At 43.5% G+C, this 25,123-nt stretch overlaps 1 protein-coding gene across 1 annotated transcript in view; it reads left to right on the top strand.

The window, feature by feature from the left end:
• The window catches only part of EFCAB7 (EF-hand calcium binding domain 7), a 31,220-nt gene extending 18,840 nt beyond the window's left edge, over nt 1-12,380 (top strand). The window contains exons 8-14 of the mRNA XM_075181812.1: nt 429-538; nt 1,952-2,109; nt 3,497-3,630; nt 7,781-7,929; nt 9,097-9,306; nt 10,216-10,323; nt 10,864-12,380. Coding sequence (XP_075037913.1) covers nt 429-538; nt 1,952-2,109; nt 3,497-3,630; nt 7,781-7,929; nt 9,097-9,306; nt 10,216-10,323; nt 10,864-10,938 — 944 coding nt within the window. The 3' untranslated portion in view covers nt 10,939-12,380. The remainder of the gene's footprint in view (nt 1-428; nt 539-1,951; nt 2,110-3,496; nt 3,631-7,780; nt 7,930-9,096; nt 9,307-10,215; nt 10,324-10,863) is intronic.
• Nucleotides 12,381-25,123: the final 12,743 nt, after the last annotated feature.

Raw genomic sequence — 25,123 nt, forward strand, 5'->3', positions numbered from 1 at the left:
AGCTCACACGCAGACACACAACAGCAATAGACACCTTTTCTTGCATATGTTTTAATCTAACTGTGTCCTGCCTTTGCGAATGCTGCGTTAAAGTAAATTATCCATATTTTAACCAATGTCTGTGTATGTGAACATACAGCTAACGGCTCGCTGAGATTGTGTCATCTTCCTGCCGTCTTGTTTCTCATAGATGTCAGGAAATGTATAATGTCAGCTCTCTGCAGAAATATTTCAATAACTGGTTCTGCATAGATGAAGACTGCAGTTTTTAACATCGACAAGTATTTATTAGAGATGAAACCATTTGTCAAAGGAAACAGAATGCTGCGAAAGTGAGGGATGGAGACAAACAGTTACCACAATAGTGTATTCAGGTTTATATCTGATAATTGTGGACATAGTTTTGAAGTATCGTCTGTTTTCCGTAGGGAAATCTTCGCCGTGGATGTCTGTGGACACTGCCTTGTATGTCCTAAAGGAGAGCGACGGACAAGGAGATCCTCAACTCATATCCTTCACGGAAATCCGGAACAAGGAGGTAAGACCCTTCATTATATTACATACACCTGGAGATTGCACACAGACATCCAATCAGTCCCCCACACATAATGGAAGCTGGCCACATAGATTGCAGTCATTTGGCGCAATCACCGAACAACTGGATCTGTTACCAGTTTATGATTGGACGTATTTCCTGTCATGTGACACAGGCCGATGCAGTGCTCAGTCCACATTGCTTTATTGGAAAGTATGTCCTATATAGTCAAGTTGAACACACATTGCAATTGTATGAAGTCATTTAGGACTACTTTGGTTTAACATGTACAAGTTACCCAGCAAAATCACTGTACGTTCCGCCAGCTTATAAATCAGATTGTCCATCTCCTTTTCTTCTACATTTCATGAGAGATTACCAAGTAGGAAAGGAATAACACAAAGGAAAATTACTTCCCTGATGGTGATAGAAAACATGACGTGTTAAAGACATAGGGCTAGATTTACTAAGCTGCGGGTTTGAAAAAGTGGGGATGTTGCCTATAGCAACCAATCAGATTATAGCTTTCATTTATTTAGTACCTTCTACAAAATGATAGCTAGAATCTGATTGGTTGCTATAGGTAACATCCCCACTTTTTCAAACCCGCAGCTTAGTAAATCTAGCCCATAGAAACTTGTGAATGATACAAAATAATATTTTATATGGTAGCCGCTAGATGTAATTTTGCCTTCAAAATTAAATTAAGAAAATCAAATTACAATTTGCATTTATTAGCTAAAAACGTAGCCAATAACGTGATTTATGGAGATGTTAAAGATAAGGAAGTAAGAAATTCTATAAAATATAATCAGGGTAAATTTTTGCATTTTAATAAATAAATAAAATCACAATACCCTCCCTTTGACATAAACAGTACCAGCCCCATCAGACCTGTACCTGGTATAGAACTACGGGTAATAAAACCAAATTTACAGAAAAATTACATTTTATTTAACTTTATTTGAACTATTGATATCTAATAATGAGTAGTTAGGGATATGCGGAGGGTTGTCTGACATTTAGGGGTAGATTTATCAAACCTAACCATAGCAACCAATCAGATTCTAGCTATAATTCTCTACAATGTACTATGTAAATGATAGCTAGAATCTGATTGGTTGCTCTTTGCAACACCTCCACTGTTCCTTTTTAGAAGATTTGATGAATGTACCCCTCAGTTGACCAATCAGAGCAATTCTCCTCAGTTGTCATGGTAACAGCCTTGCTCTCACTGCTCTGCATCATGTAGAGAACATGGTACCCTGTCTCACACATTATTACTGCAGTTTACACTTGGTGGGTGTAGGCAAAGTACACACATCATCCCTTATATAGCTGTGTCTGTAGGGCCGTCCTATAATAACCTTTAGGTCAATATTTACCTTACTTCTTCATCATATTCTCTGCCCACAGACATATCTCTGGAAGGGTGAACTCGGGGTTGGCTCGTACACGCTTATGCCATTTACAACCGGCTGTAGGCTAAGAAAGAGCAAAAAAACAGTCACTAAGGAAGCCCGGCTGGTTCATAGAGACGACGATGAGGATTTGGTTCTGACTCCTGAGTTTAGGTAAGTTACAACAGAGATGTGTTTGTCTAGAGTCAGTGCACATGTTGTATACAGTCTTCATCTCCTGGACGTTCGTGTGGAACCATTAGGAACAACCTCTAGCCAGATACGATCGGAGAACGTGGCTTTGCTGAGATAAGTGACTCTCAGTGTCTTTATTATAGCAGCAAAGTTGTTTCTATAACGCTTCACAGGCTAAGCAGAAATCCCTGTCTTATACCGATGAGCCCCGATAAGGACAAACAGTCTGTCTGTAGGTAGCATTGTGGCTCATTTGTGGCTTCTATCATGCTCTATAAACCCGGATGGCAAAGCATTGAGGCCCACATAACTGGTATTTCCCAGAAGTTACTTCTCATTAGTTTTAGTTTATTTATTTCCCCCAAAGCTGCAAGCCATGCTTAGATACAAGGTACATTCAGCTGGAGATAGAGTTCTGGGTAATGTCATATACATGGAAGCCCTTTGGGGCGATGAGTTACTTCCCGGGCGTTTAGAGCAAGGCACAGGCTTAAGATGACACAGATTGGTCTCCGGATCCCAAGTTCAGGATGGGATGTTCTCATGTGAATCACTTCTGAGACTCAAACAACGAGACAATTTAAATATCTTGGAGTAATATACAAATGAGCCACATTAGAATAGTCTTCTCAGTACTGTACATTTGGCCATTTACGTCAATACTTGTGGATTTTCCGAGCATGGCACAGGCTAAACGGACACACAAAATCCACCTGCAGAACAATTCAATTTGTCACAATAATTAAAAATACTTACCAGTCAGACATACACCCACTCTCCACCCTAATTAGGAGATCTAACGCCAAAATACATTTTCCTTACAGTCATTTGAGTAATAAAGCTAAATAAAATCACAATTTATTGTGTCACATGACACACCCAGTCCACACTTTACATATACTTTGCCACGCCGAACTCCCCTCAATGTACACTGCAAAATTGTGCTCCTCCACAGACACCGCCATCGTGCTGTTTGTTGTTCTGCGGACCTCTATATTTCTGCACAAATCAAGGCACGCTGGCTGAAAAAGGACTTTCCGCTGCGACTGGGGCATTACTCAGTGATGTCACAAGTTCCCAGGCTGCACTGTAATGAATAATGCTGTGTATAGGTGACGGTGTCTGACTCTTTGTAAGCATATAAAGATAAATAACTTGTCTAGTAATCTGCATTAATGAGACATCTCAGGAAAACATGACCTATTACGGAAACTGCGATCTACAAACTGCAAAGACCAGGACGTTTATCAGCGTGCCACAGAGGTGCATGAAGTGTATTCCTTTCATATATTGCTGTAATTTCTATAACAATCTGAAATAACGAGTTCTCTATACTGTCCCGTCTTCCTCCTATCCCATATTTCAGATTGGCCCTGTCAGACATATACGACATCATCGATTTAGACGGCAACGGATTTCTGAGCCTAGAGGAATATAATTTCTTTGAGCTGAGAACCAGCGGGGAGAAGTGCGACGCCGAGGCATGGGACGTTTGTAAAGGTGCGTGATTTTGCATTGTGCATTTTCTACACCTTCTCGAGATTTGTCACTTTTCTATTAATGAAGTCACTTAATATAGTTGTTTAACAGAAAAAAAAAAGTGTGTTATTGGGAGATAATTTGAAACAGATTTAAATATGTAGCTCCATCTCCTTGATACTACATGGTATATTGCAAGCCGTAAAAAGTCCACTAATTCCGAGGAAAGGATTTGCATTTTTATGGTTTCTATTAAGAATGCATTAGAACTGAATTACTTTTCTTTTAACCTTTCAGCAAGATGTTGGAATAAAATCTCTTGGCATAAAGGCCACACGCTTCTAACATTTATTATAATATGACCTTACTATCACCCGCTAACAGAACGGCTCTTTCCTCGGACGTTGCTGAGAAAGACGTAACAACGTTTACTTGTGTTAATCGCACTTTCGTCAGAGACAGAGAGATAACATGATGCTCTCCTGGTAAAAGACTTGTAGAGAAGACTGGTGGTTACTCCCAAAATGTCTGGAGAGATTCATCCAGATTGACCGCACACTGTTTTCACTCTAAGGGGCAGATCCATTCAAGTGCGAAGTCCTGTAGGAAGCGTACGCTAGGTTCCACCACCAAATATTTGGGATTAAAATATTTGTTCACCTAGAGAGCAACAATGAGCGAAGATTTCTGTACCGTAACTCCCCGTCCTGCACACAGTAACACCTCGCATAAGGCTTCTCTGGGACTTCACTCTTAATTGTATCTGCCCCTAAAACTCATATTACCCAATAGGTAATAATATTATTTGCTACTGAATTATATGAACATTTCATGTGGAGAAATACGTGTATAATTAAGTTGTTTATGACAATCTACTTGTGTGCTGGACATTTCAGTTAACGTTTATAAATTCAGTTTGAAAAGATAAATGTCAGGAAGGGCAGTCAGGTAGCAGTGGGGTGCAAGAAGAGCAACCGGGCAAGGATGGGGTGCAAGAAGAGCAGCCGGGCAGCAGTGGGGTGCAAGAAGAGCAACCGGGCAAGAATGGGGTTCAAGAAGAGCAGCCGGGCAGCAGTGGGGTGCAAGAAGAGCAGCCGGGCAACAGTGCGGTCCAGGAAGAGCAGCCAGGCAGCAGTGGGGTGCAAGAAGTGCAGCCGGGCAGCAGTTGGGTGCAAGAAGAGCAGCCGGCCAGCAGTGGGCTGCAAGAAGAGCAACTGGGCAGCAGCGGGGTGCAGGAAGGGCAGTCGGCCAGCTGTAGGGTGCAAGAAGGGCAGTCGGCCAGCTGTAGGGTGCAAGAGGGGCAGCCGGGCAGCAGTGGGGTGCAAGAAGGGCAGCCAGGCAGCAGTGGGGTGCAAGAAGGGCAGTCGGCCAGCAGTGAGGTGCAAGAAGAGCAACCGGGCAGCAGCGGGGTGCAAGAAGGGCAGTCGGCCAGCAGTGAGGTGCAAGAAGAGCAACCGGGCAGCAGCGGGGTGCAGGAAGGGCAGTCGGCCAGCAGTGGGGTGTAAGAAGAGCAGCTGGACAGCAGCGGGGTGCAGGAAGGGCAGTCGGCCAGCAGTGGGGTGTAAGAAGAGCAGCTGGACAGCAGCGGGGTGCAGGAAGGGCAGTCGGCCAGCAGTGGGGTGCAAGAAGAGCAACCGGGCAGCAGCGGGGTGCAGGAAGGGCAGTCGGCCAGCAGTGGGGTGTAAGAAGAGCAGCTGGACAGCAGCGGGGTGCAGGAAGGGCAGTCGGCCAGCAGTGGGGTGTAAGAAGAGCAGCTGGACAGCAGCGGGGTGCAGGAAGGGCAGTCGGCCAGCAGTGGGATGCAAGAAGAGCAGCTGGACAGCAGCGGGGTGCAGGAAGGGCAGTCGGCCAGCAGTGGGGTGTAAGAAGAGCAGCTGGACAGCAGCGGGGTGCAGGAAGGGCAGTCGGCCAGCAGTGGGGTGTAAGAAGAGCAGCTGGACAGCAGTGGGGTGCAGGAAGGGCAGTCGGCCAGCAGTGGGATGCAAGAAGGGCAGCTGTGGGGTACAGGAAGAGCAGCAGTGGGGTACAAGAGGATCAGTTGTAGACATCTCTCATTCATTCCATGATTATATATAGACCGTGTAACAGAGTAAGCACAAGGTGCTAATTATGTTAGAGCGACTCTGGCTACTGGCATGATTTTTGGTGGCAAAGATTGTCCTCTTATATGGGCACTAATTGCAGAATAGTCTGGAACCTCATTTTGCCACTGCTGAACCAGTTACCACCTATACGTGGACAACTATTACACAAGTGTCTATGTGTTAGGCAGCACGGTGGCTCAGTGGTTAGCACTTCTGCCTCACGACGCTGGGGTCAAGAGTTCAATTCCCATGGCCTTATCAGTGTGGAGTTGTATGTTCTCCCCGTGTTTGCGTGGGTTTCCTCCGTGTGCTCCGGTTTCCTCCCACACTCCAAAAACATACTAGTAGGTTAATTGGCTGTTATCAAAATTGACTCTAGTCTCTCTCTCTGTCTGTGTGTCTGTGTGTGTGTGTGTGTGTGTGTGTGTGTGTGTGTATGTTAGGGAATTTAGACTGTAAGCTCCAATGGGGCAGGGACTGATGTGAATGAGTTCTCTGTACAGCGATGCGGAATCAAATGATGATGATGATGTGTTGATCTCAGCGGTTTCACAAGTCTACGCTGATAGCAGAGTGATACGTAACATTGTAACCTATCTTTACTTCTCTACGATATGCCATTATTTTGCCAGTTCCGTTCTAATGATGCCTGTGGCACAGAGGTGAAGATTTTTATTAAGGTTACCACATTTGTATATTAAGTACTATTATTTTATTGCTACTGGAGTAATGAAAAGCAAAGATGTTATTGTAGGGTTTCACCTTCTGAACTGGTGATGCTATGAATGTGTAATTACTATAGATGTACTGAGCAGAGGTGGTAATCATCTGTATAATACAGGACAGAACGCAGGCGCATCAATACAACCATGTGTGTATTAGACTCCGCTATAAATATAATGGGCCTGGGGCAAAAAGATGAGTAAGTTTTCTCCTGGACAAACCATATTAGAATGCAAGGGGTACAAATTAAATTATTATTTGCACATGACATAAATACTGGCTGTTTTTTTCCGTAGCACACAAATACGTGATAGCTTTATTTGTACACTGATATATAAAGTTGATCTAGGACATGCCCTAACAAAATTATAAATCTTTCATCACATTTTAAATTTACCTCCCCTCCAATACAACATGGTTTTGCCAAGGCGCAAAGTTACTCATTTTTTTTTGCTTTACTTTCCTTCATGAATCAGGTCTAATATCTGAAATAAACACAAGGTTTTAGGAAATTGTTATCAAATTGTGACTTCCCATCTCCCACCTCCAGGTTATAGGTCAATCAGATGGGACCTACACTATAACATGGGTACATACTGTTACATCTGCAGACAGCTTATAGGTAATGCTGGTAGGAGCAAGCTATGGATAAATGGGTGAGGTCGGAGCCCTCAAAGTGTTAAACAGAAAGAATAAAGAGGGTTTTTCCTAAATTTGTCAAATGTATAGAATATGCATCATCGCTGACGTTACATAATGCAGGAGCACTTCTTACACACTAAAGATATTTAATAACAATGGCAAATGTGAGTATTATATTCTGCAATAATAATACACAATGTAATATCTGAAATAAACAATTCAATTGTGACTATTCTCTTACCGTGACGAGGTGACCTCATAGGTGTAGGTGCCCGTTATGGGGTCACCTTGTCAGGGTAGACGGGCGAACACAACTTATACATACAAATCATTGTCCGCTGGATATCAGAATTCTTTGTGGCGTGAAGGACTTCATACCAATACAAGAATACTGTATACTATTGATGGGAGCACTGCACGTCTCCCAAACTTGGAAATGTGTCAATATTTTGCATAAACATAGAGGGTGACTGTAACAGATATATAGTTAGTGATGTCACTAGTTCCTAGTGAATTGATTGGCTGCTGATTGACACAATCTGCAGCCAATCGTATTGTGGAATGACACAGTCCAAAATATGGTCGCCGATAAAGGGTCCCCTTTACGTAGATCTGTGCTGGGCGGTTACGGAAACCCAATGTAACCACAGGGAAACGTGCTCACAATGCAGTGTGATTTCTGTCTGTGATTCCTGATTTGTAACAATATTATTTTCTTACAGAGAACTTTGAAACAAAGAAGAACGAGTTAACAAGAAAGGGGTTTATGGAACTAAATCTCATGGAGGCCAATGACCGAGAAGGGGACCCCAGTGACCTCTGGGTGACCTTACAATCCATGGGCTACAATAAGGCGCTGGAAATGACAGAGGTAATGATTTTATGTCACAACCGGTATTAATAGTAGCCCTAGTTGCCAGGTTCAGATGTAGTATCTAGTGATAAGACATATGGTGTGTGAGCAGCCGTGTCCCCCCAAATTACCTACAGCCGCCTTCTATGGTAAGTAAATAATTCTTAGGAGTCACTATAAGCATGGTTCAACCCACCTACCCCTATTGTAAGCATGGTTCAACCCTCCTACCCCTATTGTAAGCATGGTTCAACCCACCTACCCCTATTGTAAGCATGGTTCAACCCTCCTACCCCTATTGTAAGCATGGTTCAACCCACCTACTGCTATTGTAAGCATGGTTCAACCCTCCTACCCCTATTGTAAGCATGGTTCAACCCACCTACTGCTATTGTAAGCATGGTTCAACCCACCTACCGCTATTGTAAGCATGGTTCAACCCACCTACCATTATTGTAAACATGGTTCAACCCTCCTACCATTATTGTAAACATGGTTCAACCCTCCTACCCCTATTGTAAGCATTATTCAACCCACCTACCGCTATTGTAAGCATGGTTCAACCCACCTACCCCTATTGTAAGCATGGTTCAACCCACCTACCATTATTGTAAACATGGTTCAACCCACCTACCCCTATTGTAAGCATGGTTCAACCCACCTACCCCTATTGTAAGCATGGTTCAACCCACCTACCCCTATTGTAAGCATGGTTCAACCCACCTACCCCTATTGTAAGCATGGTTCAACCGACCTACCCCTATTGTAAGCATGGTTCAACCCACCTACCACTATTGTAAGCATGGTTCAACCCACCTACCCCTATTGTAAGCATGAATTAACCCACTTCCCTATTGTTGGCACACCATAGTCCTGCTCTTGCCTGTTTAATGCTCACCTTATATGTGATTTAGGTTGGTGAAGCACAGGCCGTTCCTGCTGCCCAGCACATGTGCTAATGTTGTGCCTTAATAATAGAGAGAGGGTTAGTTATGTATAGCTGATAATGATTTACATAAGTACAGTATGTGTGGTAATAACTGTGCTTTCCAATTAGACTTTTACGCTGCCTCTACTATTGGTATTAGACTTTCCACACCTGTATGACAGGTACACGTCTGACTCTTATCTGCCACAACTATCGTCTCATTACGTTTTATTACATTGTATATTTCTTTGGTACAGGCTTGTCCTTTCATTGTCGATGTTTATGCTGAGACCTGTAAACCCAAACTGAACGCTGCGAGTCTAGGGTCCAGCAGCCGACAGCTGCAGAAGGTGCTGTGCAAATCTGTCATCCTCAAGGGGGAGGCGAAACCCATGGACGGCTACGAAAAAGCGATCATCTACACGTATAAGAACGACACCCGCATCAGTTCTGTTATTGAGAATAAGGTATATATGAATGGAAGGATTCCACAGGACAGTGAGTGGCAGCAAGCGCGTGTATTCATTAATCATAATTCTTTTATTCACTGACCTTATAAACTTTCTGATGGTGCTTAGATTTTGGGGTAGGATCATCTCTTCCTTTGATTCTCAAAAAGGAAACACATACATTTAAATTCCCAGTTTATAGCTTCCAATTGATAAGAGGTTTTGCAAATACCTTTAATAATGCATTTATATAGCGCCACTAATTCCGCAGCGCTGTACATAGAACTCACTCACATCAGTCCCTGCCTCATTGGGGCTTACAGTCTAAATTCCCTAACATAGACACATACACACACACAGACTAGGGTCAATGTGAAAGCAGCCAATTAACCTAACTACCAGTATGTTTTTGGTGTGGGAGGAAACCGGAGCACCCAGAGGAAAGCCATGCAAACACGGGGAGAACATACAAACTCCACACAGATAAGGCCATGGTCGGGAATTGAACTCATGACCCCAGTGCTGTAAGGCAGAAGTGCTAACTACTAAGCCACCGTGCTGGCCAATATATATATATTATGTTCTGCATTTTCTAACACTTACAGGGATATAAAATGGGTGCACTGTATTTGGCCGTAATCTATACATTGGTTTCCATATGTATCTAATCAGCAATCAGGATGCTCATTTGTTGTTCATACCTCACCGATGTTCTGTGGCCACACATCATTATAAACCCTAAGGGTCAACAATGTAACTGTAATGTTCTGTACAACAGTATTGCTGATGTGTGTATAAAGTCCATCAGAAACCCTTATGTATTGTACAGAATAACACCGATCATACCATGGACTATACAGTTATTATCAGTTCAGAGATACATTACCCCATACAGTAACAGTAGTTACCTTTCTCTCCTCGTGGCAGTCGGATAAGAAGATTGTGGTTCAGATCAACAATGACCAGAGCAAGAACTGTGTCAGCAATCGAGGACTGAGCGTGTTTGCTGTAGAAGTGGCGCCAAAATCAACAATGGTAAAATAAAAATACATTGTTTATATTCTCCTTGTTGTCACACACCAGCGGTAGAGTCTTTACACCACCTGTGTGTGTACGTATGAATGTCTGACGTCACGAAGGGAGAGCTGGCAGTCGATGGCCCGGGTGGAAGCAGGCAGCCATAATGGCTCATTAGGACGTATCCCCCGTTTCCTCCTTTTGAAGCCCTGTAGTGATATCTGCTATATGACTATTTATATGGGACAGTTATAGAGTAACTCAAAACTGAAGTCTGGTGTCTCTCCAGAATTGGCAGCCCGCCCCCCGATGCTTGTAAGCATCCAGCAATGCCCCCCTCCTGTGCCAGCTGTATTGCCACATTGGTGCTATATACTGTGGGCCTCTTAGCTCTCTCCATCACTGAAGGACAATTTCCCAGTAGCCGCCCTCCTTTGTAACAACAAGAGTGACCCAGTGGCCCTTCCCCCGTTGCAGCTCTCCTCTGACATCACTGTGACATCATACTAATGGGCGGAATACAACACAGTGACCTAACTTGATCTTCTCTTACTGCAGGTGTCCCAACACGTCATGGCCATGAACGAGAGGCAGGAGTGGGCGTACAGCTGCGTGTACAACGTCCTGGCATAAGTAACGGAGACCGTGAGAATGATGTACTGATGTAATGATGATAACTAGCGGATATTCCTAATATTCTGCTTTTAAGAAAAATGACATTTATTGCCAAAGATTTTAATTAAATAAGCAAGTGCCACATTCCACCTAATGAAGTATTTATATTAAAAGCCTAATTACAGAATGACTTGAGCTCGGTCACATTCCGTCGTTTCCAAGTGCGGCATTGTGTTCCTCATGGCGATTGGATAATAATAGGTTTTGTGAGTTGAACATATTTTGGGTAATGGATAAATCCTGAGTAGCGGATTAAGGTTCGGTTATAGTGCCCCTGTCCCCTTCACACAGGTAACCAGATTTCTAAAGCGCACTTGACCTTTGTCAGGGTGCGCCTAGATTGTCCTCCTTTGGCAACCATAAGTGTGCCTAGGTGCGTGGAGAGGGGGAAATATTTAAAGAGGTGCACAAGTGTTTTGTGGAGTGAAAACAGCTGACCATCCCCCCTCTAAGCCAGCAATGCTCCTTAAAATCACCCCACCCCTTTGTTAAATAATCTTGCACTGTAAAATTCTATTTTGTTTTGGCACTGCCCCCCAAATCTAGGCGACAAATGCCCCTGCTTCATACTTAACAAGGAATGCCCTTGTCCCGCCCAGCTCCTCCCACCAGCGGGTGCACACTTGTGCTCTTCCGCAAATGCATGGGGCCAGGCACACACCCGCACACGGTGATACCAAAGAGGCTTTTGGGGAGGGGAGGCTGGGAACAACTCTTCCCCCTTCACTCACCACTGTCCTGATAAACTTACTATTTAGCAATGAAAGAGAGATGTCTGAGATCCAGGTGTGGCAGCAAATTACATTCATCACGAAGGGCCAGAGTCTGCCAATAATAGACAGAACCTTTTCTACTGTATATGGTGCCTGGATCCCAGTCTGTCCTTGGGTATCGCCAGTTATGTCTATAGTCTCAACACTGGGCTCAGCCAATAGATTGAGAGTACATCTTATCAATTCACTAGGAACCAGTGATATATTGAAAACATGGCGGTCTCCATGTGTTTGCAGACAATGGGGAACACTTTAAGATGAGAATTACTATAAAATAAAATTAAAACAAGGTTGGAAGAGCATCATCTGTATGGATTTACTTACAGCTTTTGTTATGTTACTTTCGAGTTATGTTGAACAACTCTCTTTAAGCAGAGATGGGACTGCACCTTATCAGACTCACATCATGTGTTATATAGAAACCCGGGGGGCAGGGTGGTGGGGTCTCATAGACAGAAACACCCATGATTTTCAGAGTGCAGTAGAGAGATGTTAACCGGTAACTGTGCAAAAAGGTGATGTAACGTGTAAAAATTAAAGTAAAATTTGTGTTTGCCCTGGGTTACATCACCTCTTTTCTATCACTTTATTGAGACCGGAAATCTTTTTGCACCCAAGTTAGGGAAATATTTTTTTTTTTTGATTTTGATTACAAAAATTTGGATGAATAAAAATGACTTTATATTTTAACCTTATTTGTTTTCTGCATCATGTTTTCTAATTCATAAGTAGATTAAAGTGCTTGTCTCACCCGCATCTCAGTAACTCGCCTAGGGGTAGTTTTATCAAACCTTCTAAGAAGGAAAAGTGGAGATGTTGCCTATAACAACCAATCAGATTCTAGCTATCACTTCTCTAGAATGTACTTAATAAATGATAGCTAGACTCTGATTGGTTGCTATGGGCAACGCCTAAACTTTGCCTATTTAGAAGTTTTGATAAATCTATCCCCCGAGTCTCTTCACACCAGAGACCAGTGAGACACCTGACCCTGCACGGAAATCGATCTGTGCTCCCATTCCAGGAACTTGTCTTGGTTTTTCGTGTGATACATCGATGCTTGTTGGAGGTGATAATTTGACTTTAATCTCTGCGGTAAAACAAGGGTCAGTTATTAGGATTCACAAGTTGAAGCGCTTTGGGTTAAACACCTATTATTTGTTTAACCTTCTCTAAGGGCACAGCCAGCAGGACCGGTGCTATTTTTGTCTTATATCGACCCCTGCCCTGTGGCTGTAACAGTATCCTAGTCTGTAAATGTCAGCTGTGTAATAGGACTTGCCTGGATCAAGACACAACACTGACTTTCATTTTTCTACTGCCCAATGAGATCAAATATATATATCACAAATATCAGGTTCAGCTCGTGAAAAACTCCACATTTCATTTTTACTGCGTGTAACCCTTTCACTGCTAAAACGTCACATTATTTTGCTAATAATAAATGCCTAAAAATGAAACTATACACTTAAAAAATGTGTAATAGGATTTAACACCCAAAAGAAACTTAAAAGCAATCACTCTTGTATATAAAACTCTTACTAACTATATTGTGACTGGTATTTATACATTTATTTTTGGAGAGTGGAGATTATCCACACTTATCACCCACACACACTGGAGGCAGACATTTTGTGGGCGGAGTCAATATTCATGAAAATTCTGCCTCTAAATTTACTAGTGACATCACCGAGGTAGTGACGCATTGATGTCAGCGGTTCGGTTCAACCCAAAAAAGTCTGTCTCCTCTGCATGTAGATGACATGAGCCTGTTTAAGTGGAATTAAGCAAAATAATGATGATAAATGTTTCATATATAACCGTACATCAGCCGCCTCGTCCTTTGCTCCACCGATTACCTCTGTCGTAATGCTCAGTGTTTTATTAAACGAGAGCCAACAACAAGACAGATGGGAAATCTCAGGGTCATAGAGCCCAGAATCCAAGCTCCATGATTTAATGACTTACTACTGCTAATGTCACTTACTGTAAATATATTAACTTTGGTAGAAACTAGTATAATTGCAATTGACTTGTTATTTTTTTTATTTTATTTTTTAGAAAAAGGACTTTTATAAAGGTTCAATCACTTGTTTAGTGGATGCCTTAAGGATTTGTGTAAATTTAAATGCTGTAATAATTTACTGCAAAGGTTTAACCGTAAAACTTAAACGACGCAGCGCAGCGCAGAGCACTCTATCCCGTACTTACCTGGTGTTCTGCAGGACGACGGAACATATACAGCCAATACATATCTGTGCACCTTATCCAGCGCAGTCATCGCAGTACTATTATTATATCCTTCCTCCTCCAGTAGTTTAACCATTTATTGTTTTCTCCTAAATTACTGCGTATTTCACCCTATTTACACTGTAGCTTATGAGAGTGACGGTATATTGAGGTTATCTTTCCATTCTGTGTCGATTATATAGACATTGTGTAATGTAACTCGCTGGTGTGATTGCACCCACTCCTGTACATACCTTAATACCAGCATCTTCTTACACAACCGTCCTGTTGGTCTTCAGATCATAATCTCCACCCCTCCAGCTCAGTTAAACATCTAGGGGGAGATTTACTAAACGCAAAACTGCTGAAACCTCTGCTGGAAAATTACAGTTTTTAAAAAGCACCAATTTACATATCAGCGTCCCGAATGTTACATGGTAAGAATACAAAGAGCTAAAGTGCACTTTGCCAAAACACTGGAAAAATGAGTTATTTGTGAGTGGTGAGACAGCTCAGACCTCATGCAGACTGAGCTATTTTGCCTTTTAATAGTTTAAAAAAAAATACATAAAGATGTAAAAATACCTACAACCCTAATTCTACTCAGCTTCAGGCGTCGTCCTCTAGCTGGGGCCCCCACACCTAGAGATGCTGGGTCAATGCTAAGTAGCCATTGTACCACTAGGTCCCTCCTAGTACCCCCTTTAGTAATAAAATAATCATAGTGTCCCATTTAATAATAAAATAAATCATAAAAGGTTGTCTCTCTCTGCCTCTGCTCTGACTACCGAGCTTTGCATAGAATCACAGTTGGATTCTGAGACCTCTTGCCTCGGATTCCTGAACTTCTGGGGGTAAATGTATCAAGCTGAGAGTTTTCCGGCGGGTTTGAAAAACCAATCAGATTCTAGCTATCATTTATTTAGTACATTCTACAAAATGATAGCTAGAATCTGATTGGTTGCTACAGGCAACATCTCCACTTTTCAAAACCGCCGGAAAACTCTCAGCTTGATACATTTACCCCTTGGAGTGTCTGCAATTTACTAAACAAGTACTTTTTATTTATCAATGAACTACAAACGCTACAAGCACTTCCAGATAAACCTGGACGAAGTTTTTCAATGACATGGCTGTCCTGAATAAGTGCTATCAGTTTGAGGGGTTCAGTTCAAGGCCCATTTCTGAGGGGCATTTTGTAAACACCAAAACATGAAAGTTCATCTATCACCCGTAGGCATGGCCTACTGTGATCTCTGGATGTCCACTTTCCGCTGTTCAATGCTATGAAGGACTTTGATTTAGTCTCAGAAAAGATACAAAGCCCATGCTGACATGAAACACTGTCACCCCCTTGAATTCCAAGAGGCAAAAGGGTGAAACTTTCTAATAGAAATCTGTGCTTAAAAATGATCTGATTTGTTCATTGGGCTATTTGCTACCTTTGACCACACATCTCGTCTAACTTATCGATTGCTCCTGTCTTGTTCCTTACGTTGAGTCCATCCTAACTCTCATGCTTCCCTGCTGATCTAAAGCCCAGGTCCTGCTTCCATTTGAGTCCATGATCATGTGGCTTTCCAATGGTGTTCTTCCCTAGCTAATCAAATAAACCGTGTACAGTCTTCCTGGGGACCTGAGGACTATATCCATGCCCCCGGGTTATCACCGTTTTCAGCACATCCTATAACCTGAGGGGTATTGTCAGGATCTTTGAGATATTCTTTAAACACCCTCAGCATGCCCAGAACAAACTTTGTTCAATAAGTAAACTGCCCTACTTAACTACAGCTGAAGCTGCTTTCCTGAAATTACCCGGCATTCAGTCACCCTGGGGCGTAAAGATCATGGGTGCGGGGGGGTTACAGGGCCTAGAGCGGAGTGGTACCCACTTCTGAGGCCCCTGCTCCTCCATCGCTCTGCTCTCAAAAACTGTAAAAACATTAAAAATATGCAGAGCTATACACTCACATGCACCAGGCTTACAGAGACGTCATCAGCGAGTTTGCATCTGATTCGCCTCCTAACATACATATTACGTGGCCTGCCCCTTCCCTTACCCATCCTGATTCTTCAGACACAAACAGGCGTTAGTGCCAGAATGGCGCAAGTCTGCATAGACGCATATGTGTGCGCCCGTCTCTGGGGCATGTACAGGGTGATTTCACGCTAGATACGCCACTCGTTGTACATTCCACTCTGCATCAGTCCCCTTTAAGAATATAGCTAGTATACAGTGCTGACCACCCCCGTGATGAATAGATCTAGCTCCACGTGTGCTTCTGTAATTAAGTCTTTGTTGTCCAGAAGATCCTTCTGAATAAAGTGCTGTCTCACTCACTGAAACGCGTCCAGTTTCATTACTGTTATCTGCTATTTGAAACTTGAGGGCTATAATCTGGATTTTTGTGGCCTCACTATTTGATGGACACCAGAGACTTGTACTGGCTATCTTTATAAAGTCCAGAGGGGACCAAGGGGTAAATGTATCATAGTGCGGGTTGTACAAGTCGCCGGAAATCGGCGAGATGACAGCTTAAATTTAAAGCGGCGCTGCCTTGTAAAGGGAAATTTAAGCTGTCATCTCGCCGATTTCCGGCGACTTGTACAACCAGCACTATGATACATTTACCCCCAAGTGTATTCCGAAATGTACATCCTATACTCCCAAATATATAAGTCTTGTTTCTGATACTTAGGCTGGGTACACACTACAGGGTTTTCATTATCGGGCCAATCACACGATAAACTACCGTTCGGTCCGATATCGCATTAGAGTGTACGCTCCAACAATGAACAATTATCATTCCAAAGCACAATGTATCGTTTTATTTGATTTTTAAAGTGAACTAAAAATCTTGTTTAACAATGGAACAATGTCGTTCCAATCCTGCAGTGTGTATGTACTCCGGACCGGCAGTGTACATAGATCTCTATGGAGTGTGCAGAGCCACCATCTTTTCAGCCAATGGTTATGACAGATGAAGAGCACAGATCTGAAGGTAAATCGTGTAAAACTTGTATATTGCGTACCCAGCCTTACGCCCACTCCAAGACGTGATGCCAAACAATGGTTTCCTAATTTGGCCTCTGTTTTCTATTGGAGCCCAGGCACTGCCAGGGTTAATATGCTGGTATTGAAACTCACTTTTTATGAACAATAATGTGCCTTTTATAATGTTTAGATACTATTAAGTTGTTTTATTGAAGGCTTCTGCAGGAGCATATTAATTGTTACTGTGATTTTACTGGAGGGTTAGGAAGCGCAGCCAATTTCTGTTATTAAACATGTAGGCTGTGTCTAGACAAGCATCTTTTCTTTTCTTTGTTGAATAAATCAGTAGGTGGAGGGTTTCACGGCGTTGTGTCCAGGAACATGTAGCTTTAAACGGGCCTCATTTTCTATGCCTATATCTGGCAAGTTATTAATCTGTGCTTAGCTGCATTTTAAATGTTATTGTTCGTTGTTTTAATGAAATACATTTTCCATTAAGTTGCATTGTTTACAGCTAGCAGGAAAATAGCTCAAACAAAAAAGTGCTTCATAGAAGTCTGTCCTGAACTAGTCACACTGATGACAACTACTTAAATTGGTGTCACACTGGCAATTTACCCTATCGGTTTTGTCTGTAACAATCACAGCTAGAAATCATTACAAATATGTTGTGTCCATTAAATATAATTGGAGGGTGTTAAACCAGCGATTGTCCTCTAGCAATCAGCTGGCAGTTGCTGCTGACAGTAGTTAAATCATTGGTAAATTCAGTTCCATTCAGCTCAGTGGCATTTCACAATTACCTGGTACCCAGAACACACTCAGTGCTCTTAGGCTATTGTCACACTAGCTGATTTTTCAGCTGAAGTTTGTTTAAAATTGTTGAGTTTATTTTGTATGAGCGATTTGTCCACAGCTGAAAAGTGCTGCTGAAATTTGACATACAGATTTGTTAAATAGCAAAACGGCATATTAATATTCATAAATACTATTTATTACCACGCTATATATGCGACCGTTAGAAGTATAACAACATTTTATTAAACCGACTTATCCATAGTAAGTGTTCTTATCATTCGTATATAGACACTATACTATATATATATAGACACTATACTATATATAGTATATAGATATCTAAATTACATAAAACAACTGTTACAAGGATGTAAGACGTGATATGAGGAATACATACATTATCGGTATTTCTCGGATGCAAGATGCAATTCTACGTTCAAAGAAAATTTTAAACAACAATAACAAATGTTTTTGGGGTTTTTTGTACAGCTTTGCTCCTAAGTCTAAATGAGGTGAACCAGGTATTAGCCAGAATCCATTGATAGTAATAGAAATTCAGCAACAGCCAACGGGTCAATCTCTGGTGTGATGTCCTCCAATAACGTTTATCAGATTATCTTTGGGAACATACTGTATTTGCAGTTATTGTCAGGTGTGAATTTTTTTAAATGACATAATCGCTGCTGTAAATTGCAAAATTCTATCCTCAAAATCACCAGAAAAATGCTCAATATTTAGAGTCCAGGTTTCCAGAATTGGAAAATTGCAGCAGCAAAATCTCTAATAGATCCCCTGTTAAAATGAGCAGCAGATGAACTGTCAGTGTGACCCTGCTGGGAGGAAATCAAGGGTCAGACTAATGGACTGTTATAGCCCCAGTCCTGCTCCATCTCTACCTTTGGACTAAAAGTGGTGCCTCTAAGCTCAGGTCTTCTGGGCGCTACTAACCCCCACGTTATCCAACAGTTCAATGTGGTTTAATACCGTACATTGAGTTTTAAAGTTGTATCATGAATGTTGCTATATATTGTGCATGTACAGTATGCCAATGTTGTGATAGATTTCTAAGATAAACCAATGTTACTACTGACACAGTTAGTAGTTGACAATATGTATTTCATACTTGGCTAGTATAAGTCACATGTTGTAGTTTAAATGGTAAAATGTGTTGTTTGCACTCTGTAAGTAGATATAGTCTAGACACATTGACTTTGTTTCCGTAAGCACCGTTATATTATTATTATTATTATTAATAATCTTCATTTATAGGGCTCCACAAACTTTCCGCAGCACCATACAGAAAACAGACAGTGGACCATACAGGGTAATACAGTACAGAACAGTGAACAAAAATACCAGCACTTCAATAGCTCCAAACATAGCCTAGAGGAGTTGGAGGAGAGGAATAGATAGAGAGACAGGAGGGAAGAGGACCCTGTTCGTAAGAGCTTACATCCTAAAGGAAGGGTAAACAGACTGGAGGCACAATGGGGAGTCAGAGGAAAGAGCAGCGAGTAGCGAGATGGGAGGAGAACAGGAGTAAGGGTTGTAGGCTTTAAGGAACAGATGAGTTTTAAATGCTCATTTGAAGGTGCACAAATTAGGGGACAGTCAGATGGGACGTGGGAGGTCGTCCAGTGGAGGCGGGCAGCCCGGGAGAAATCTTGCATTCTGGAGTGGGATGAGGTGATCAGTGAGGAGGAGAGGTAACAGTCATTGGGCGATCACAGGGAACAGGATGGAGTGTGAATGGAGAGGAGGTTAGAGATATAAGGGGCAGTGAAGTGGGAGAGGGCTTTGTAGGTCAGGGTAAGCAGTTTGAAAAAGATTCTGTAAGGGAAGGGGGGCCAGTGTAGGGCAAGGCAGAGAGGGGAGGCGGAAGAGGAAGATGAGTCTCGCAGCCGCATTGAGTATAGCAAGGTGGGAGAGAGGGAGGCTGGTGAGGAGAAGGTTGCAGTAATCAAGACGGGGCATAATGAGAGTATGGATGATGGTTTTCGTGGCATCCTGAGAAAGGAAGGGCCGGATGTGGGCAATGTTCCGGAGTTGGAAGCGACAGGATTGGGCTAGAGATTGAATGTGGGGGGCAAAGGAGACAGAAGAGTCAAGGGTGACGCCCAGGCAGCGGAGTTGAGAAACATAAGAGATGGTAGTGTTGTTAACAGAGATAGAGAGATCAAGATGGGATGAGGATGTGGAAGGAGGGAAGACAATGAACTCCGTTTAAGCAATGTTAATTTTGAGAAAGCGTGAAGACATCCAAGAGGAGATGGCGGAAAGGCAGTCAGATACATGAGAGAGGAGGAAGGGGATCAGGAGAAGAGATAGATAGTTGAATATCAACGGCGTAAAGATGATATTGGAGACCGAAAGAGGCGATGGGATCACCCAGAGAGGTAGTGTACACTGAGAAGAGTAGAGGGAGGGCGGAAGGGGGGGGGGGGGAACCAGAAATGGATACAGAGAAGGAGCGGTTGGCGAGGTAGGAGGAGAACCAAGCAAGGATAGAGGGTCCGAGAGAAGAAAGGGTCTGCAACAGGAGGGGGTGATCAACGGTGTTGAAGGCTGCGGAGAGGTCGAGGAGGATTATATTAAGATTATATTAAGGAGTTATTAGGAATCTTATTAAGGATTAAGGAGGATTATATTAAGATTGTAACCTGTCATTTATATTAACATCTATTTTAAATGTATCACTGCAGGGGCGCACCGAGGATTGAAAAACACGCATGCGCAGCAGCTCCATTTCACCAGCGCTGTCCTATACAGCAGCCGCGGCGCTGTCTAAGAAGCGTCTGCGGCGGTGCTGTATACGATACAGCACCGCCGCGGACGCTTCTTTGACAGCGCCGCGGCTGCTGTATAGGACAGTGGCCACTTAGCGCAGGGGGAGGTTTCTAGAGACTCAGAAACCCCCCCCCTGCGTGCGCCACTGCACTGTGTGAGGGACGTCACAGGTCATAAGTACACACTACAGGTTTTTCAACCAATTATTGTGCCAATCACATGATAAACGAATGTTCGGTATTAGTGTGTACTCTCCCACGATCATATGTTGTATTGCACATTGTATCGTTTGACTTGATTTTATAAACTTCTTAGATATCACAATCATAATGGAACGATGTCGGGCAAATGTGGAAGTGTGTACACACCAACGACCAGCAGTGTAGGCAGATATCTGTAGAGGATACAGAGTCACAATCTTTTCAGCTGATAGTTATGACAGATGAAGATCACAGATCTGAAGGTAAATCGTGTAAAATGTGTATATTGTGTACACAGGAATCGGCTGCTGATCGAGACTTTCGGTAGTTGGTAAAATCGTTTCTGTAGTGTGTATGCAGCTTAAGCTTTGGAGGCCAAGTCTGCAGACTGTGAATAGAAAAAAGATATTGCAATAGGTTAATGGGTAATAGGCTATTGTCCACAGTTACCTTCTGGGCAAGCCAGTCTTTGTACCTCTAGTTATATGTTAATTAGACTATTGTGAATCTCTGATTCTATTGTCTAGGACAAAGTCTAAATCAAATAACTTTGTTTGTCCCTGTGATATGTGAATGTTCTTAAAAAATACTGTGTTAATTATTTAACTGTACAAAATATGTTATATTGTGTGTGTGTATTGAAATGACGTCATACACTGATCAGCCACAACATTAAAACCACCTGCCTAATATTCTGTAGGTCCCTCTCCTAAAACCAAAACAGCTCTGGCCCGTTGAGGCGTGGACTCCACAAGACCTCTGTAGGTGTCCTGTGGTATCTGGCACCAAGACGTTAGCAGCAGATCCTTTAAGTCCTGTAAGTTGCGAGGTGGAGCCTCCATGGCCCGGACTTGTTTTCCAGCACATCTCACAGATGCTCGGTAGGATTGAGATTTGGGGAATTTGGAGGCCAAGTCAACACCTTGAGCTCTATATCATGTTCCTCAAACCATTCCTGAACTATTTTTGCATTGTGGCAGGGGGCATTATCCTGCTGAAAGAGGCCGCTGCCATCAGGGAATACCGCTGCCATGAAGGGAGTACTTGGTCTGCAACAATGTTTAGGTAGGTGGTACGTGTCAAAGTAACATCCACATGAATGCCAGGACCCAAGGTTTCCCAGCAGACCATTGCCCAGAGGATCACACAGCCTCCGTCGGCTTTTCTTCTTCCCATAGTGCATCCTGGTGCCATCTTTTCCCCAGGTAAACGACACACATGCACCCGGCCGTCTACATGATGTAAAAGAAATTGTGGTTCATCAGATCAGGCCACCTTCTTCCGTTGCTCCATGGTTCAGTTCTGGAGATCATATGCCCATTGTAAGCACTGTCGGCGATGGACAGGGGTCAGCATGGGCACTCTGATCGATCTGCGGCTACGCAGCAAGCTGCGATGCACTGTGTGTTTGGACACCTTTCCATCATATCCAGCATTAACTTTTTCAGCAATTTGTGCTGCAGTAGCTCCTTTGTGCATGAACAAGATGGGCCAGCCTGGCGCCCATGACCCTGTCACTGGTTCACTGGTTGTCCTTCCTTGGACCACTTATGCTCCACAATTTCAGTGACGTTCCCCCAGAGCCCGGCGCCCTAGGCAGCTGCCTGATTCGCTCCCAGGTGACTTCCTCCAATGCCAGAGTCCCTCTTCCCCTGAAGTACAGTTGTAAAGGGTTAACTACCACACAGAGTAGGTTTACTCGCTCCCATAACACTTTTTAGAGAATAATGTACGAGGACACTGCCCAGGATGTGCCCCATATGTGCAGAAAATTTGAATTGTCCGGTTTAAAGAGAAACTGCCACAAAATACAGGTTTGCTCGCTACAATACCATTTTTCTAGAGACAACATTTAATAAAATTTAGCCCTATACAATAAGGGATATACTTACTTAACTGCAAGTTTGAAAAAGTGGAGATGTTGCCTATAGCAGCCAATCAGATTCTAGTTATCATTTATTTATTATTATTATTATTATTAATTTTTATTTATAAGGCGCCACTAGGTATCCGTAGCGCCGAACAGGGACATACAGAAACACGATACAGGGTGAGACAGCACGGTACAGTTAACAAAAAGCACAGTAACTCAGAAGCTCAAAGTACAGCTAGATGAAAGGTGAGAGCCCCCAGCGGTGAAGCTAGAGGGGCAGAAGGGCAGGAGGACCTCACGGAGGAGACAAGGAGCTGGAGAGCAGAGTTAAGGTGGTGGAGAACAGGAGGAGAGGAGGCCCTGCTCAAAGGAGCGTACAATCTAAGGGGAGGGTAGGACGGACAGAGACACAAGGGTAGGAGGAGGAAAGGGGGAGAACGCAGAGAGGGAGAGGGGGGAAAGGAGAATGACGAGGAGGGAGGCAGGAGGAGGGTAGGATAGGGAGGGCGGTAGGTGGGAGGCTGGAAGGAGGTCGGTTAGGTGGGGGACTGGAAGGCTTTGAGGAAGAGGTGGGTTTTTAAGGCCAGTTTGAAGCTGGACAAGTTGGGGGATGTTCTGATGGAGCGGGGGAGCTGGTTCCAGTGGAGGGGGGCAGCGCGGGAGAAGTCTTGGATGCGAGCATGGGAGGAGGTAACCAGGGGGGAGGTGAGGCGATGGTCATTAGCCGAACGCAGAGGGCGGGATGGAGCGTGGATGGAAATGAGGTTGGAGATGTAGGGAGCAGTGGAGTTGGAGAGGGCCTTGAAAGTAAGTGTGAGGAGCTTGAACACTATTCTGTAGGGGAAGGGGAGCCAGTGAAGGGATTGGTATAGGGGGGAGACAGAAGAGGAGCGGCGAGAAAGGAAAATGAGCCGAGCGGCTGCATTGAGTACAGAGCGAAGGGGAGCGAGATGAGTGCGGGGGAGGCCGGTAAGGAGGAGGTTGCAGTAGTCCAAGCGGGAGATGATAAGAGCGTGGACAAGAGCCTTAGTGGCATCTTGGGAGAGGAAGGGCCGAATGCGTGCGATATTCCGCAGCTGGAAGCGGCAGGATTTGGCGAGAGAGAGAATGTGAGGAGCAAAGGAGAGAGAGAAGTCAAGGATGACACCTTCTACAACATTCTACAAAATGACAGCTAAAATCTGATTGGTTACTATAGGCAACATCTCCACTTTTTCAACCCTGCAGTTTAGTAAATATAACTCTATGTCTCCATAGCAGACCATATGAACTGTGGAGGAATGGATATACACAAACAAACCCCACTCCCTGCAGTGTTTCCACTGCGCACTATAATCTCCTTACTGAGAAGATCCCGTGAGAGTGAGACTATGGGCTAGATTTACTAAACTGCGGGTTTGAAAAAGTGGGGATGTTGCCTATAGCAACCAATCAAATTCTAGCTTTCGTTTATTTAGTACCTTCTACAAAATGACAGTTAGAATCTGATTGGTTGCTATAGGCAACATCCCCACTTTTTCAAACCCGCAGTTTAGTAAATCTAGCCCATAGTCTCACTCTCATATTTTTTTTAAATAATCCTTTTATTATTATAATATTCATAGTTGAAAAATTAATTATTGGAATTATAAGGCACTTTTACATTGGATATCTCCTACTATCCTCATTCTGATATGTACGGCTCCCACCCAAATGCAAACAAGCCCCATGCTCAGTAGCACTGAGGCTCCTCCTGGCACCCCTGAGAAGAGGGTGCTGGGATAACTGTTTAAAGTGTTAAAATAATTTAGTTTGTTTTTGTTTGTGGAACTACTAGCCATTGTAGAATTACTATTGACCCCTCAAGTTCATTTAAGTTCATTCAGTAACCACAACGGCTCATTATGGGAACAGCCAATCAGAGGCAAGCCACTCTGAAACAATGTTACAACATACAACACTGGTGTTTTTTAACTATTAGGTATTCCTCACAATCTGTAGCAACTATTAGGTATTACTCACAATCTGGCAGCCATGGGAATGCTGGTGCTTGTAGTTCTACTAGGACAGCGTTCCCTGGCAGAATCCAGAACAGACTGGGGCTGGTTATCACAGGGTGACAGGGGGGCATCAAATTAGTCTAACCGGCCCACAGCTTGGCATAGCCTGGGTGCTGGTGGGCACTTCTGCAGGGGGCTGATTGTGCATTAGGGATAACTAGTCCAGGTTACAGCTGGTGCTGGGTCATTTTTGGGGGGGCTTATTTAGTTTCATCTTTTTTTGTTGCTAGTAGCGGTCCCGATGAGCAGATATCTGTCACTGTCTGTGAGTGTGTTATATGTGACAGCCCCACACTCCTCTGCCCCCAGTACAGCAGTACCTGGGAGGGGAGACACTGACTATTGGTCGGTAAGAGAGGCCGGGCAGCCCCGGAGACCTCCCAGCCCAGTGTGAGGACGTGATCCCAGTCCATGCAGTGACGGGGAAGTGGTTCCTATTGGTCCGGTTG

This window comes from Mixophyes fleayi, chromosome 8 (assembly GCF_038048845.1).
Source record: "Mixophyes fleayi isolate aMixFle1 chromosome 8, aMixFle1.hap1, whole genome shotgun sequence".
Classification (NCBI taxonomy): Eukaryota; Metazoa; Chordata; class Amphibia; order Anura; family Limnodynastidae; genus Mixophyes; species Mixophyes fleayi.